General features: G+C 40.2%; 1 protein-coding gene across 2 annotated transcripts; it reads left to right on the forward strand.

The window, feature by feature from the left end:
* Window positions 789-8,445, forward strand: LOC109848945 (beta-glucosidase 11-like). 2 transcript variants are annotated; one of them, XM_020418686.1, is made up of 14 exons: window positions 789-829; window positions 1,510-1,666; window positions 1,772-1,835; window positions 2,403-2,455; window positions 3,798-3,873; window positions 3,983-4,054; window positions 4,810-4,897; window positions 5,980-6,232; window positions 6,693-6,808; window positions 6,911-7,131; window positions 7,325-7,365; window positions 7,444-7,528; window positions 7,803-7,893; window positions 7,994-8,445. In XM_020418686.1, exons 2-14 carry the CDS (start codon window positions 1,538-1,540, stop codon window positions 8,217-8,219), a joined length of 1,515 nt encoding a protein of 504 aa, XP_020274275.1. In that variant the 5' UTR covers window positions 789-829; window positions 1,510-1,537; the 3' UTR covers window positions 8,220-8,445. The 2 variants fall into 2 exon arrangements, with proteins under 2 accessions (XP_020274275.1, XP_020274274.1); XM_020418685.1 differs by lacking the exon at window positions 789-829 and having other exon boundaries at window positions 1,363-1,666.

The raw sequence follows: 16,929 nt of genomic DNA on the forward strand, positions 1-16,929 counted from the left end.
AAATTTAATTAGTATCCTGAATTTTAAATTTTCCCAAATAGTATCTTAATGTTTCACCAATTTATATTTTAGTGCTTTCTGTTTTGGGATCATACTAGTTTCCATTATAAACAGGCAATATTAATTAGGAACATGCTTGTCTGACAATTTACCCCTATTTCAAAAGAATATTCCACCATGCCGTTTCTTCCTCCTTCTATTTAATAGTGAATCCAATTGTCTTCTTCTTAATTTGATTTCTTAATTTAATCCAAATACAAAGTAATTAAATTTGATAGCAAAATCTTTCTCATCCCATTGCATGTACTAATAATATCCATGATTTTGTGTAGGTTTTTGAATTATTAGGGTAATAGTTTTTATTATTATAATATAATGGATCTATATGCGAGAACTTGCATACTGCTTGTCTGATAATAACATGGAAATGTTTCTAGAAGTTGTTATCAAAACCCATGACAGGACAAAAGTGTCACCGATCAGCGGTCAACTTCAAGTTTCTACCCGTTTCCACTTGGTGCTATTTATCTACTTGTGAAGTGGTTTCCACTTCCTTCAATCACATGATGCCAGATTTACCCTTCTCTTTATTTTTGAAGATTGACTGAGTTCACAAAAACGGACAAACTCCGGTTACCTCATTGCTGACAAACATCGTCAACTTTGAATGCAGTTTTCTTGAGCTAGACTGAGTAGCCATGATCCAACCCCCCCCCCCCCCACCACCCCCCCAAAAAAAATTGGAAAAAAAAGCGAAGGTTAATTCACGTTTTATTATTTTTGCAGATAGATTTCTCGGCCAAAAATTTGGTTGCCGATGGAAAGGATGGTAAGTTCTGAAAACATTGGTCATTTATATCATGTATGTTATAGCAAACAAGTCAGGAACTACCGCAAAAGGAAGTACATCTCAGTTTTATGTTAAACTTCTGAAAATGATATTTGACCAAAATTTTTCATTGAATTAATTTTGTATTTTTTAATGCCACTATTAGGAATTAAAATATTGTCTATTTTGGTTACACGTGTGCACTAATTGACGTGCCAAAATAGAGTATACAATCTTCTTTTTTTTTCTTTGGTACATAACTGTATACATTAATCTTTTCCTATTATGTTTCTTGCTCACGTAGTAATATCTTTTACGTTTGTGGGCTGATGCTGTTTCTAGCCAAACCTTTTCTAGTAATATATATATACATGTAGAATATGGTTTTGGTGCCTCATCTCCTTGGAATTCTAAATAACATATTCTTTTTTTTAGCTAGCTTCATCTTTCTCCATCACTTTTCACACCACGTCTTCAGAGTACTTTTAGAAAGCTCCAAGCATTTCTAGCCTGCTGAGTCCTGTACTACAGCAGAAGAGTTTTATATTCTTTTCTTCTAAAATTCTCTCGGTCGTCTTTGGCGGAGAGCTTTATGCTCATCCTTGTTTAAGACCTTCAGGCCTTCTTGGGTTTCACTGTCATTGGCAGCTCTAACTGTATCTACCCTTCTTTCCGCTTAGATCTCTCTCTCTCTCTCTTGGTGGAAGCATGAGGTTGTTTTTGTTGCTATTTCTATCAATCCCTGCTGCGAGCAGTGCGGAGAGTAGTAGCACGAGTGTGAGCAGGGTTGACTTCCCAAAGGGGTTTGTGTTTGGTTCAGGAACCTCAGCTTATCAGGTGATTCTTCTCCTCCTCCTAGTTTTCTTCCCAACATATATAGAGCTAGCTATAAGAAAATGGATAAAGATAAAGATAAACACACATTATATTCTTTCGTGGCAGGTCGAAGGAGCAGCATCTGAAGATGGGAGGACGCCTAGCATATGGGACACCTTCGCACATAACGGTTTGATATCATCATGCTTATATGTAATCTCTTTTTGTATGCGTTTCAGTTGCTGTTGGATCTCTTAGTATTCAGAAAAATAGCTATTGCATCTAAATTAGCTAGCTATGCGCTTTTGGGGCACCATGCTCTTTGTATGTGCTTCCTTGTGGAAAGTGAAAGGGTTTTTCTATAGATACCATCTTTAAAATAGTTTCATTCTATAGAGACCGTCAAAGGTTTTTTTGTTGCAATTAACCGCATGGGCCCACTTTCCAGTTAATTTTTTCCCGTAATTGATCTCACATAATCTCCATTATATCATCTCTCTTGTATACTTGATATTTGACAAGTAATTATTGCAGCAAAACTGAAAAAACCTTGACTTAATAGTGAGTACAAATGCATGGTTGATTGCGACAGAAAATCGTTTAAAGGTGGTTTATGTATAAATTGAAAATTAGATGTGGTTTCTATAAAATGACCCTATTTTAAAGGTGGTTTCTATATTGATGGTTTATAATAGCTTCTATATTGATGGTGAAGGTTTAGTTTTTTTGGTCATTCTAATAGCTTCTATGGATTCAGGGAATGTTGGAGGTACTGGTGATGTGGCTTCTGATGGGTATCACAAGTACAAGGTAGCCTTCAGTATTTCTATTTATTTGTCCTGTTCCTATGTGAACTAATCAGTTAATGGAAGGTTGAGTGTTCTATATATTGTGCTTTTTTGGATGGTGTAAAATGTGAAAAACATTTACGAATGAAAACTATGAATTGAAAGTTACCATGTTATATATCAAAAGCAAACGTATCAATTGAAGATAGAGGTGTTTGGTTGTTAAGTTTGCATTGCCTACTTAGCATTAGGGGTGGTAAATGATCGAATTAAATTGAATCAAATAATAAGGTGGTTGTATTTGTATTTGTTTAAATTTATTGAATTCGAACTCGAACTCAAATATCCATTTCTGGAGTTTTTCGCAATCAAACCCGGGTACTCATTATTCCGTAAATATTTATGAACATTCACGAGTATTTATCAAATATCTAAGTATATTAATTCTACTAAAGAATTTGATTTTCAAATAGTATTTGAAACTTTATAAATGAAAATTATTTCTTTTTTAATTATGATTTATACATATTTAATTCAAATATTTCATTAGAAAGTTGATCGAATATTCTTTAGGTCTCACAAAATTAGTATATAGAATAGATAATATAACATCATGTGTGTAACAATACAAATTATAAGTGATCAACTTTTAAATGAGTATTTGATAAGCAAACGAATCGAATATACGTCTGGTTAAATTCATTCACTAATAAAACTCGAATACTAAATATTATTTGTTTAGTATTAAATGATCTTTTGAATTGAATATAATCGAATAGTTACTTGAACAATTAGCGAACTATTTGTTAATTGCTTGGTTTGTTTTCACTCCTACGTAGCATAAAAGCGTAAAAGTACAAATTTATGCATTTTCTAAAAGATCCAATGGTTTCTCACGTTTCTTTTTGTAATTTCACTTCTTATCTTCTATGATTTAATCAATACTTGTTTCGACCATCCGTGCTACTATGCCTTTTGCCATCTTTCAGAAGATCAATACTTATTTCGAATTCATGATCTTCATCTGATTCTTTTGAAAGTTCTCTTTAAAGCTAAAATCATCATTGATGTTTCAAGTTACTTTCACTTCTTGTCTTCTATGTTTTAAATTGTAACGCATTACCTACCTCTGCTAATATGCCTTTTTGTTGTCTTTTAAGATATCAATACTGATATCCATTTTGCGTTCTTCACTTTATTCTTTTGAAAGTTTCTTTCTAAGCTTTCCGGTCTATATAGCAGCTCTGCTTTGGAGCAAAATCATCGTCGAGATTAATTATATTGGGCTTCCAAATCCAGCAAAACTTGGAGACTGTTTTCAATATGCAAACTATAACTGGGAAATTCTTTTCAATATCTTGTAGGAAGATGTCAAACTCATGAAAGAAACTGGACTCGAAGGCTACAGGTTCTCCATCTCTTGGTCAAGATTGATTCCTCGTATGGCTGATAAGCTATAAACACTTGAGAATATTGTTACCATATATTACTTGTTTTTACTGGAATCATTTGTGAGTTATTTGTCTAATTATTGAAAATGCTTGTGCAGGTGGAAGAGGAGAAGTAAATTCCAAGGGTTTGGAGTATTACAACAATTTCATCAATGAACTAATTAGCCATGGTATAGTTATATAATTCTCAAAATTTGATGTAGTACTAATTCAGGGATCATTAGTTATATATACTGTGCAATTTGTACGATAGAATCCGAGAAATAAATACATATTACAAGACTCTGTTTCAAATATATGATAACTTGATGCCATTTCTTTTTATCTAAACCAATGGCATTGTTGGACTTACTCGAACAATCCATATATCTATAAATTTGATTAGAAAGATCTCTCATAAGTAAAACTTGCTATCAGTACCAACATCTAAACTTTTTTTTTTGGCAAATTAACAGCTGAAGTGAAGTTTAAGTGAACAAGAAAAAGAAAATAATAATGTCGCTCATTAGTACTTCCAAGTTTTAAGCTTCAGCCCTGGGATATCTTACTTATCATAAAACTAGTTATTTAGTTATGCGGAATGCTATGTGGAATTTTCTTTCAATCACCGATTAAATTTGCTTTCGTGTCAAGAAATAAAAACCTATACTGATTAAAACGGACCATTTGGATATACAACTAAAATACATACCACAATCTGAAAATATATGAAATGCCAAGATACCATAAACTTTGTACATTGGGTTCAAAGTGCATCAGTTTACTTGTTATATGTAGAGTTCGAGTTTCTTTTTTTCTTCTTTTTCTGATTCTCCTCTTTGCAGCCTTGACTGTGTTATTTGAATGGCAAGTTGTTGATATAGTTATGAAGGTGTTCATTTCATTCTATGTAAGCTATTCATACTGATAGAAGTCTATCTTGCAGGAATTGAGCCACATGTCACTCTATTGCACTTTGACCTTCCTCAAGTTCTTGAAGATGAATATGGGGGGTGGTTGAACCCCAGAATTGTGTAAGCTTATGACATTTTGCATTGATGATATTTTCTCTATCCAGTTTAATACTATTCACATTGCTAAAATTAGCTGGTCGAGCGACGACTTTCTTTTAAGGACGATATGGCTGGAGACTGAAACAACTTATATTAGGGGTCTGCTCAACAAAGGTTACTCTATACTAGTTTTGTTGATCTAAATGTTTACTGAGTCAGCTAATAAAAGTCAATTTTAAGTTGAATAACTTTTTCCAGTCACTATTTTCTAAATTGTTCTAGTGGGAATTCCATAGTAGAGCCGTACGTTGAATAAATTTTAAGTTGAATAACACCAACCTTTATTCCTAAATCAACGAAGGAATTACTGACATTTCTTGGCTTGAGGCATTTTCTCATAGCAGAATTCTCATTTGAAGTTGAATCAATTTGATAAGGATACCATGTGAATGTGTAGCAATTAGGCTGGACTATACCAGTCACTATTTTCATAATAAGAACTTATTTCAATCTACTAACTTTGGAGAATTAATTTAGACTTCATTAGTGTTCTTTAACAAGTCAGGCTACCATATTACTTTCCTGTTACCATGATGGTAAATTTTCAAAATCCTAAAAACTTTAAAACCACAGAACGAAAGAGCTTCCATATTTTTATTAACCTAGTTCTTGAACAGTATCAAGCAAAAAGCATGTCTAGATTACTGACTCTGCATTTTATAATCCTGGATGTCAAACATTTTGAAGGGCATGTTTTCTGAATAGAAACTTGACCCCACTCAATCTAAACTTTTAGGTAGCGGAATATTCTAAAGTATCGCAACATGGGTAGAGAATTAGTTTATGCCTGAAGAGATCATCGATTCAACATTAACACTACATATTTAGCAAAATGGGCTACCAGGATGCGGAGTGGTAAGGTGCACACTTCCCAATGTGACAAGCATGACAACCCTCATCATTAGTCTGTATCCTTGTTAGCACATGTAGCAAATTGAGACGCCACCTCTTACCCATTTTTCAATTTTGGAGATACCATTTTCATATTAAGCCTTCTTTCTTGATGGCTGCTTCACACTTTGAATGCTCTCTTTTTTGTTCAGGGATGACTTCACAGCATATGCCGATGTGTGCTTTAGAGAATTTGGTGACAGGGTTTCGCATTGGACGACCATAAATGAGGCTAATATTTTTGCATTAGGCGGTTATGGTCAAGGCATCTTGCCTCCTAAGCGATGTTCTCCTCCATTTGGCAATTGTTCTAGTGGGAATTCCATAGTAGAGCCGTACGTTGTGGCCCATCATTTCTTGCTAGCACACAGTTCAGCAGCTTCACTGTACAAGAAAAATTACCAGGTATTCTGTTTAGTCTCTAGCAACACAGTTGTTTATAGGCTTTAGCTCTTGTGCAAAATACAACAGCATCGCAAACAACTACGAAACCTTTTATCCAACATTTTGTAGCCGGCTTTGTGAATCATTTTCTTTCATTCAGTCCTGGGCCCTCTCCTTGGTCAAATTAACCACTACCATATTCGTTTTAGTTGCCTCCATCCTTTAGACGTACTATAGTTCTCCATTAACCATGTTCTTACCACTTAATTGGTGGGGTTATTCGCCTACATTGTCCAAAATGCTAAAATAATTTCATAAGAAGTCTGTGGAACCCTAGGAGTTGTAAATGGGGGTGTGTCATAAAATAATTTAAAAATGTTTGCTGGCACTTATTCGAAATGAGATGTAATCAAACGATTTAATCTTCTTCTGTAATTCGGAGAGTCAAGTTCTAAGCTAGTGCAAGTGACTGGCAATGCAGGCCAAGCAGCAAGGATCCGTAGGCTTGAATCTCCTAGTCTTCCATATGCTTCCAGCAACAAACTCAACAGCGGATATAAGTTCAACGAAGAGGGCCCAAATTTTTTTTACTGGCTGGTACGAGTCCTTACCTCCTCTTTTCCTCTTCCTAAAATCACATTGTAAACCTTGAGCAAATTTTGCATGCTGATATTGTACTTGTGCTCTTCCCTGAACTAGGTTCATGGAACCGCTCGTGCACGGGGATTACCCCAAGATTATGAGGAAGGCTGCGGGAAAGAAAATGCCGAAGTTTTCTTCGAAGCAATCGAAACAGCTCATGAATTCATTTGACTTCGTAGGTGTGAACTATTATGCAACTGTGAATGTGGTGGACGGCCCCAATCACGTGCCAGCTTATCAAAGAGACTTTATGGGTGATATATGCGCTAATATTACAGGTAAGTTATTAGTTTCAGAAGATTCTCGCGGTCTCTAAGTTTAGGAATGTTATTAAGATAACCTTTTACTCCAAATTAATCTACTTGATCCAAATTTTAGAATATTTCAAAGCTGTTTCTACTATGTTGTCTTTTTTGGTTAGGCTCTTAGTACATTGAAGAACATAGCCTCTGTTTCTTCTTCTTGGTGCAGGCCTTTGGATGAGCGGAGGCAGGGAGTCGATGGAAGCTGGAGTAAGTTAAAATATCGGACCTTCATTTTAAGTCTCAAGCTGTATTTGGTATAGCTAACTCTACTTACAAATGATTCAGATGAATGCACCATATGGCTTAAAAGGAGTGCTGGAGTATTTCAAGCAAAATTATGGCAACCCTCCTATCTATGTTCAAGAAAATGGTAATGTAACCAAGTTTAACCTAGCAGACCTTCTTATCTGAGTATAAATTTTACCTAGTAAATAATCAAATTAACATGTGAAATCTGACATGCGCGCAACTTGTTCAATATCTCTTAAAAACCTGAACTTTGCCTGCTACTAACCTCCTATTATGCCTGCTGTGTTGATTTTGTTCTGAACTGCGTTCGATAGTTGGATTTATTTTCTTCTTGCCAGGGTTATAGATTTTTCTGTTGCACTATCAACTTATGTAGCATGTCCTACTTTGTGTAGGTTACCCAATGCCATCTAACGCATCGCTAGATGATACACCAAGGGTGAAGCACATGAGTGCACACTTGGAAAGCCTTCTTGATGCAGTAAGGTACTTATAATATTCTTTCATTTTCAATAACTCGCTAATTACGCTCACAAATAAGCTATAAAAGCTAACAGGGTTCTTCATAATGTTTCCTTGCTCTCAGGAACGGCTCCAATACAACGGGCTTCTTCACTTGGTCCTTTGTAGATGCATTTGAGCTTTTTGGTGGGTACAGCTCTAGCTATGGACTATACCGCGTTGATTTTGGAGATAAAGAACGAAAGAGATATCCGAAACACTCTGCGCGCTGGTATTCCCACTTCCTCAAGAGGAGGGGGAATAGTATTTACACTGACAAGAGCTCCTCATACGTACCCCAAATTTATTAGATGATGCAGCAGCTTGAATTGAATTGCACTTGGTGCACTGTCTGTGAAACATCTACTGTTAGCAAATAAGACATAATAATAATGTACTGGAAAAAAGAAAAAAAGAACCGCAGTTGCTTTTGGCTATGCACAGTCTAATATCAGGTAGTGATCAATCAGAATATGCAAAATTGTTGAAATATTATTAAGTTTAGGGGCTTATGTGTAAGTTATAGGGGCCTATATAAGCCCATGTTATCTCATGAATAAGATTAAGGGTTTTTCAATAAACAATATGGTATCAGAGCCTCCACAGAAACCCTAACCCTAGCCGCCCCCCCTCTCTTCTTCCCCTGGTCAGCCTCCTCTCTGTCCTTTGAATTTTGTCCGATCAGACCCCCCCCCCCCCCCTTTTCGCCTCCTGCCAGACCTCGAAACCCCATCCAGAACCCCGACCCCTTCCACCGTGACGTCGACCAGAACCCCCGACCCCTCCTCCTCTGTCGATCATCTAGAACCCCCAACGCCTTCCCCTGCGACAGTGACAGAACTCCCGACCCCCTACTCTGTCCGAGACCACCACGAAACCTCACCTGGCCTGCACCTGACCGACCTGATCTCCCCACCTGACCGACCCGAACAGCCCCTGATCTCCCCACCTGACCGGAGACCAACCCGAACCCCCTGGGCCCCTTGACCCCGACCCCAGCCTTCCCCCCATCTACCGCTGCCACCTCCAAACCACATCTAGCGCCTGCCACCTCGAGCCCTTGCTGCGCTTATGTCGGACCTAGAGTTTGACATGGGTTCCCTTGACTCAGTCTCGAACTGATGACAGGAAGAGTATATACCTCACATCGATGAGATATATAACTGGTTTTGTTCTTGTTTCCTCTGAGAAACGAGAATTTGTTGGAGATCTTACTCTTGTTGTGCAGCCAGAAGTGCTGCCGAAATTTTCACTGCGCACAACAAGGGTTTGAAGAAAAAGTGAATAGGTGTTGGCATCTGAAGCTTGATCGATGGAGGAGATCATCAAGAAGTTGAACCCTGCGGGAGGTGTCAACTTTGATTGAAGTTGATGAAGTTGTCGGCTGGTGAAGAGCGCGACAAAACCATCGAAGAAGTTGGAGCTTCCGACCATCGATCTGAAGCTTGAGTGCCGAGTACGTACCTGAGCTGGTCGCGGCGGGTGAGATACACCTTGTAGGAAGGATCTGGAGGGTTACTTGACAGGAGAGGCGACAGAACCGGAGGAGGACTCGGAGGGAAGAGATGAGTGGAAGTCCACTCATATGTTGGTGTACATCTGGCTTCTCAACTCGTTGGTCCTGACGATCGCCGCCACGGTGGATGGCATTGAGAAGGTGAAGGACGTCTGGGAGAAGTTGAGGAGGACATATGATGGAGTGGGGAATAACCTGAGGGTATTCCAGATTAAAGGAGAGATCGACGCCACAGTCCAGGGAGAGAGGACTGTACAGGAATATGCTACAGAGCTGGACCGCCTGTGGCTGGATTATGATTATTTTTCTCCCCGGGTTAGCTGCAAGGACCCGGGATGTAAAGAGCGGGAGGCCTTTCTACAGGAGAGAACTATGGTGTTTCTCAAGGGATTGACATCAGAGTTCGCTCAGCGAATTGCATTACTGCTAGCTCAGCCAAAAATTCCTACGCTTGAGGAAGCTGTCTCGGCTATGATCCAAGAGGAGACTCGCATTCGGCTGCCGGCGGGGGCAGGTGGACTTCCTGTGGTGAAGTCAGCTTTAGCAGTATCTAACAATAATGGCTCCAGGGGAGAGACTCGGCAGTGCTACAACTGCGGGGAAGTGGGTCATCTAAGGCCATCCAAGGAAGGAGATTCGGGTGGACGTGGACAGTTCGGAGGTCGTGGTCGTGGTCATGGCCGTGGGGGTCGACGAGGTGGAAGAGGAGCAGGAAATCGGGCGAATCTGACGGTAGCAGAAGAAGAAGAAGCTGAGGTGGTCTTTACAGAGGAGGATCGTGCTCTTCTCACAATACTTAGGAAAAAAACAACAAATAGCAGGGGATGGAGATTTGAGGAGTGGGACTGCGGAGGCATCCACTTCGTTCTTCGCCAGAGGTAACACTGCTACCTATGCTCATCCGACCAAAGGTACTGATGACATACATGCTCTTGCTTCTATGTCTCCCGACAGTTCATCAGAGTGGATAGTCGACTCCGGTGCGTCTCGCCATGTAACAGGTAATGCTAGTGAGTTCTCATCATATACTCACTTAGCATCGCCTGATAGTATTCAAACAGCTGATGGTACATTTCAGCCGGTGGTTGGTAAGGGTACAGTCGATTGTACTGGTTCTGTAACTTTATCCAATGTTTTACATGCTCCTTCCTTTCCAGTCAATCTTTTGTCCATTAGTTCTATCATCCTCCAACTAAAATGTATTATTTCTTTTGATATTCCCAATGTGATTTTCCAGGAGAAAGGGACAGGACGGAGACTTGGGACTGGCACATGGCGTAATGGACTGTGGTAATGTGATTTTCCAGGAGAAAGGGACAGGACGGAGACTTGGGACTGGCACATGGCGTAATGGACTGTGGTATCTGGATCGTGAAGGGCTAGATTCAGCTTTGGTGTCCATGGTAGAGAGAGCAGGAGTAGGATCTGAGATGAGTGCTGGGAGTGTGTTAATGCTTCATCACAAACGCTTGGGACATACTTCTTTCGGTGTTTTAAGTAGGTTGTATCCATCTTTATTTGAGAAAGTAAATAAAGAGAAACTTGTGTGTGATGCATGTAAGTTGGGAAAGCTTACTAGAAGCTCTTATGTTAGTTCTGATTATAGGAGTTCTCATGCATTTGATATGATACATTCAGATGTGTGGGGACCATGTTCCACAAGTTCTATGAATGGATACAAATATTTTGTTACCTTCATTGATTGCTTCTCTCGCGTTACTTGGTTATACCTGATGAAGAATAAGAGTGAAGTGTTTGGCTATTTTCAAAACTTTCATAGGAATGTTCAGACTCAATATGGAGCAGTGGTGAAGGTATTGAGATATGATAATGGGACAGAGTACACCAACAGATTGTTTGGAGAATACTTATCATCTCAGGGAATACAACACCAGACTACGTGTCCATACACACCAGCTCAGAATAGGGTAGCAGAAAGGAAGAACAGACATCTTTTAGAGGTTGCTAGAAGTATGATGATCACCATGAATATCCCAGAAACATTGTGGGGGCAAGCAGTGTTGACTGCAGCGGCGCTGATCAACAGAATGCCCTCGAGAGTACTGGATTGGAAGTCTCCGTGTGAGACGTTGAAAGGAATGCCCTCGAGAGTACTGGATTGGAAGTCTCCGTGTGAGACGTTGAAAGGAGATAATGGTGGGATTCTTCCACTGAAAGTTTTTGGTTGTGTGTGTTTTGTGAAGGATAACAGACCATCAGTTGGGAAGCTTAACCCTAGAGCGGTGAAGTGCATTTTTGTGGGATATTCTGCTACTCAAAAGGGATATGTTTGCTGGAGCTCGATGGAGAAAAGGCTGTTCGTAAGTATGGATGTGTACTTTCGTGAATTTGAGCCATATTACACACAGAAGGTACCCTCATCCGTTGGTGACTCGCCCAATACTGGAAGTATGAGGCGAGAAGGGGAGAATGGTGAGAGGCAGAATAATATGGAGAAATCGATTTCTCTAACGATTCCTTGGGAAGGAGAATTGGTTGAGGAGGAGCAGGAGAATAAGAATAAAGAAGAAGATGAGACAAGAGGTGTTAGGCCCACGGCTCAGGGGGAGCTACTTACCTATAGTAGGAAGGGGAAGCAAATTGCAGAAACAGTACCTACAGTGCCACTAGTGCCAAGTCCCTTATCAACGCCTGTCCCGACTCCTGAGACACCTACACCACCATCAGATTCCTCTCAAGGTGATATCATTCCTCTCCTTACTCTCCCTACTCCTCCCACACCAATATCAGTACGGAGGACTACTCGTAGTAATGCGGGAAATCCTCCCGATAGATATGGTTGGGATCTTGCCCAGTTTGTATCATATTCTAATATCCACCCTGCACATGGAGCATTCATTGCATCATTGGACTCTGTTACTGTATCTAACAATTGGCAGGTTGTTAAGAAGGACCCAAAGTGGAAAGCGGCTATGCACGAGGAGCTAGGGGCTCTCGAGAAGAATCGCACTTGGGAGCTAGTAAAACTACCAGAAGGAAAGAGAGCAGTTGGATGTAAGTGTCGTGAGGGACTGGACTCAGCTTTGGTGTCAATGGTAGAGAAAGCAGGAGTAGGATCTGAAATGAGTGCCGAGAGTGAATTGATGCTTCATCACCAGCGCTTGGGACACTCATCCTTTGGTACTTTAAGTAGATTGTATCCATCTTTATTTGAGAAAGCAAATAAAGAGAAACTTGTGTGTGATGCATGTAAGTTGGGAAAGCTTACTAGAAGCTCTTATGTTAGTTCTGATCATAGGAGTTCTCATGCATTTGATCTGATACATTCAGATGTTTGGGGGCCTTGTTCCACAAGTTCTATGAACGGATACAAGTATTTTGTTACATTCATTGATTGCTTCTCTCGCGTTACTTGGTTATACCTGATGAAAAATAAGAGTGAAGTGTTTGGTTGCTTCCAAAACTTTCATAGGTATGTTCAGACTCAATATGGAGCAGTGGTGAAGGTATTGAGATCTGATAATGGGACAGAGTACACCAACAAAGTGTTTGGAGAATACTTGTCATCTCATGGAATACAACACCAGACTACGTGTCCATACACACCAGCTCAGAATGGGGTAGCGGAAAGGAAGAACAGACATCTTTTAGAGGTTGCTAGAAGTATGATGATCTCCATGAATGTTCCAGAAACATTATGGGGGCAAGCAGTGTTGACTGCAGCGGCGCTGATCAACAGAATGCCCTCGAGAGTACTGGATTGGAAGTCTCCGTGTGAGACGTTGAAAGGAGATAATGGTGGGATTCTTCCACTGAAAGTTTTTGGTTGTGTGTGTTTTGTGAAGGATAACAGACCATCAGTTGGGAAGCTTAACCCTAGAGCGGTGAAGTGCATTTTTGTGGGATATTCTGCTACTCAAAAGGGATATGTTTGCTGGAGCTCGATGGAGAAAAGGCTGTTCGTAAGTATGGATGTGTACTTTCGTGAATTTGAGCCATATTACACACAGAAGGTACCCTCATCCGTTGGTGACTCGCCCAATACTGGAAGTATGAGGCGAGAAGGGGAGAATCGAGAAGGGGAGAATGGTGAGAGGCAGAATAATATGGAGAAATCGATTTCTCTAACGATTCCTTGGGAAGGAGAATTGGTTGAGGAGGAGCAGGAGAATAAAGAAGAAGATGAGACAAGAGGTGTTAGGCCCACGGCTCAGGGGGAGCTACTTACCTATAGTAGGAAGGGGAAGCAAATTGCAGAAACAGTACCTACAGTGCCACTAGTGCCAAGTCCCTTATCCTCTCCTTACTCTTCCCACACCAATGTCAGTACGGAGGACTACTCGCAGCAATGCGGGACATCCTCCCGATAGATATGGTTGGGATCTTGCCCAGTTTGTATCATATTCTAATATCCACCCTGCACATGGAGCATTCATTGCATCATTGGACTCTGTTACTGTATCTAACAATTGGCAGGTTGTTAAGAAGGACCCAAAGTGGAAAGCGGCTATGCACGAGGAGCTAGGGGCTCTCGAGAAGAATCGCACTTGGGAGCTAGTAAAACTACCAGAAGGAAAGAGAGCAGTTGGATGTAAGTGGGTATTCACTGTGAAGCAGAATCCAGATGGGCAAGTTGAACGCTACAAGGCTCGTCTGGTGGCAAAAGGGTATAGTCAGACATATGGCATCGATTATGATGAGACTTTTGCACCGGTGGCAAAGATGAGTACTGTTCGGACCTTAATCTCTCTGGCAGTAAATGGTGGATGGAAGCTACACCAACTAGATGTGAAGAACGCATTTCTTCATGGAGATCTAGTGGAGGAGGTATACATGGAGATACTACTAGGATTCGGTACAGATCAGACGGTGGGAAAGGTCTGCAGATTGAAGAAGTCTCTCTATGGGCTGAAGCAGTCTCCTCGTGCTTGGTTTGACAGATTCAGAAGGGCTATGATTGGTATGGGGTACCAACAGATCAACGCCGACCATACCGTGTTCTTTCGACGGAATGAAGGCCACATTACCATGCTTGCGGTATATGTGGATGATATGATTATTACAGGGGATGATGAGAAGGAGATTGTCCAACTAAAAATGAGACTGGGTAAGGAATTCGAGGTGAAAGATCTTGGCTTGCTTCGATACTTTCTTGGAATAGAGATAGCTCGAGGAGCGGAGGGAATCGTCCTATCCCAGAGAAAGTATGCACTGGATCTTCTCAAAGAGACAGGGATGTTAGGGTGCAAACCTGCAACTACACCGATCGACCAGAAGTTCAAACTAGGTGTTGAGGCCGGAGAACCAGTTGATCATGACAGATACCAGAGGCTGGTGGGAAGATTGATCTATTTGAGTCACACACGTCCTGATATCTCTTTTGCAGTGAGCGTGGTGAGTCGCTACATGCACGATCCGAGGAAGGGTCATATGGACGTTGTGTACCAGATTCTGTGATATTTAAAGAGTGCCCCCAGAAAGGGACTGATATTCAGGAAGAATGGACATGTGAGCATCGAGGGTTATTGCGACTCTGATTGGGCTAGTTGTGCTGATGACAGGAGATCCACCTCAGGATATTGTATCTTTATAGGAGGCAACTTGGTCTCGTGGAAGAGCAAGAAGCAATCGGTGGTAGCGAGATCAACAGGTGAAGCAGAGTATAGAGCCATGGCCTTAGGAGTTACAGAGTTGTTGTGGTTAAAGAGTATGTTGGTAGAGCTGAAGCTGGATCAAGAAGCCAAGATGAAGCTGTGGTGTGATAACAAGTCAGTCATCAGTATCGCCAACAACCCAGTGCAGCATGATAGAACCAAACACATCGAGATCGATAGGTTCTTCATCAAAGAGAAGTTAGACAATGGACTACTGGAGTTAAGTCATGTTCCAACTAATGATCAGGCAGCAGATTGTCTGACTAAGGGACTTAGCTCAGTAGATATGATTAGAGGATGTGACAAGATGGGCTTAGTGGATATCTTTCGCCCATCTTGAGGAGGAGTGTTGAAATATTAATAGGTTTAGGGGCTTATTTGTAAGTTGTAGGGGCCTATATAAGCCCATGTTATCTCATGAATAAGATTAAGGGTTTTTCAATAAACAATAAAAATAAAGTAAATCATCTCCAATAGGCCCTTCCTCAATCCTATCATCGGTCACTACACTAGAAGAGCCATCATATTCTATCCTTCCCTCCCCCGCAGTATGCCCTCCTAAGTGTTGTTTTGCTCCTCCTATGCATGTCTTCATTTGCCCCAGCTAGTGGTGGTGAAGAAGAGGCTATGACGTGACTAAATTTAGGATTTTGAAGCAACGTATTTTTTTTGGGATCTTTCGATCGGGAGCATAGAAGTGCGGGTCTGGTCGGGTATATTATGCACCCACATAATTTTATTATGGGGGCGCATATTCCTTGACTGCTCGATTATGTGGTTTGACCGCATAATCGAGCGGCCAACATGTTTGGATCTCACGTAGGAGTACCCGAGCGAGTATTCGGACCACGGGTAGAGTGTGTTTTTAAACACTAATTTTCTCATACTTTTATCTACACAAATGAGATAGCTAGCTTTTGCTAAATTTTGGTACTACTTTAGATGTTTGATTCCGGTTTTGTAAATTTTGGCGACGCATCTCATGTGTATTAGTGGAAAATTCAAGCCAGAAATTATTTGCGGAAGAAGCGTGCCTAATGTAACTACTTTGTTGGATTGTGACTTAATTATCTAAGATTTAGAGAACCTTCCCTACGCTGGAATTTGCTTGTGAAGGTGTGATTTCTACGCTGAATCCGATCTCCTTTTCGAAAACGATATTCGATGCTTCTGGTGTCACCCACTTTTTTCTTGAATTTTGAATTCCCACGATTGTTATCACGACAGTTAATCATGAAGGAATATCTACCTAATGATGTCATTTCACTTTGTGTGCTGATGACCACATCCAATTGTAGGAAACTGAGAAGAGAAAAATGTACGTCTCCCATAAGTTCTCTATGGGGGGTTAGTCACCTAGAAGATGCTTATAATTGTGGATCAATTGAAATACAAAAATTTCAAATAATCTAATAGATTCTTGGGGTTATTTACATATATACCCTTAAATCAAGGGTATCTGCAAAATTACCACCCAAATCCTAGTATCTGCAAAACTACTTTCCGAGTCGTCAATTTCTGAAAAAAATATCGCGAAAACTAACAAATCACCATTATGGCAAGTAAAAATTTGATCATTTTTTTTAAAATAACTTTTAAATTGCAGTTACAAATTAGCATGTTAAAGACGATGAGCCATTGATTTGGAAATTTTTTCCAAAATCAAAGATTTGATGGGGAGTCTTGCAAATATTGAGATTTAAAGGGTAGTTTACAAATACCCATGATTTAAGGAGTATATATGCAAATAACTGTAAATTCTTTTTTTATTATCTAAGGTTGTAAATTGATTTGGAAATTTTTTTTATTATCTAAGAGTCAACCTCAGTGAGCTAGCAAAGGAATGCACGCCCATAATCATAGTGATGTGGTACATTCCAGAAGTACTTT

Source organism: Asparagus officinalis, chromosome 7 (genome assembly GCF_001876935.1).
Source record: "Asparagus officinalis chromosome 7, Aspof.V1, whole genome shotgun sequence".
NCBI lineage: Eukaryota > Viridiplantae > Streptophyta > Magnoliopsida > Asparagales > Asparagaceae > Asparagus > Asparagus officinalis.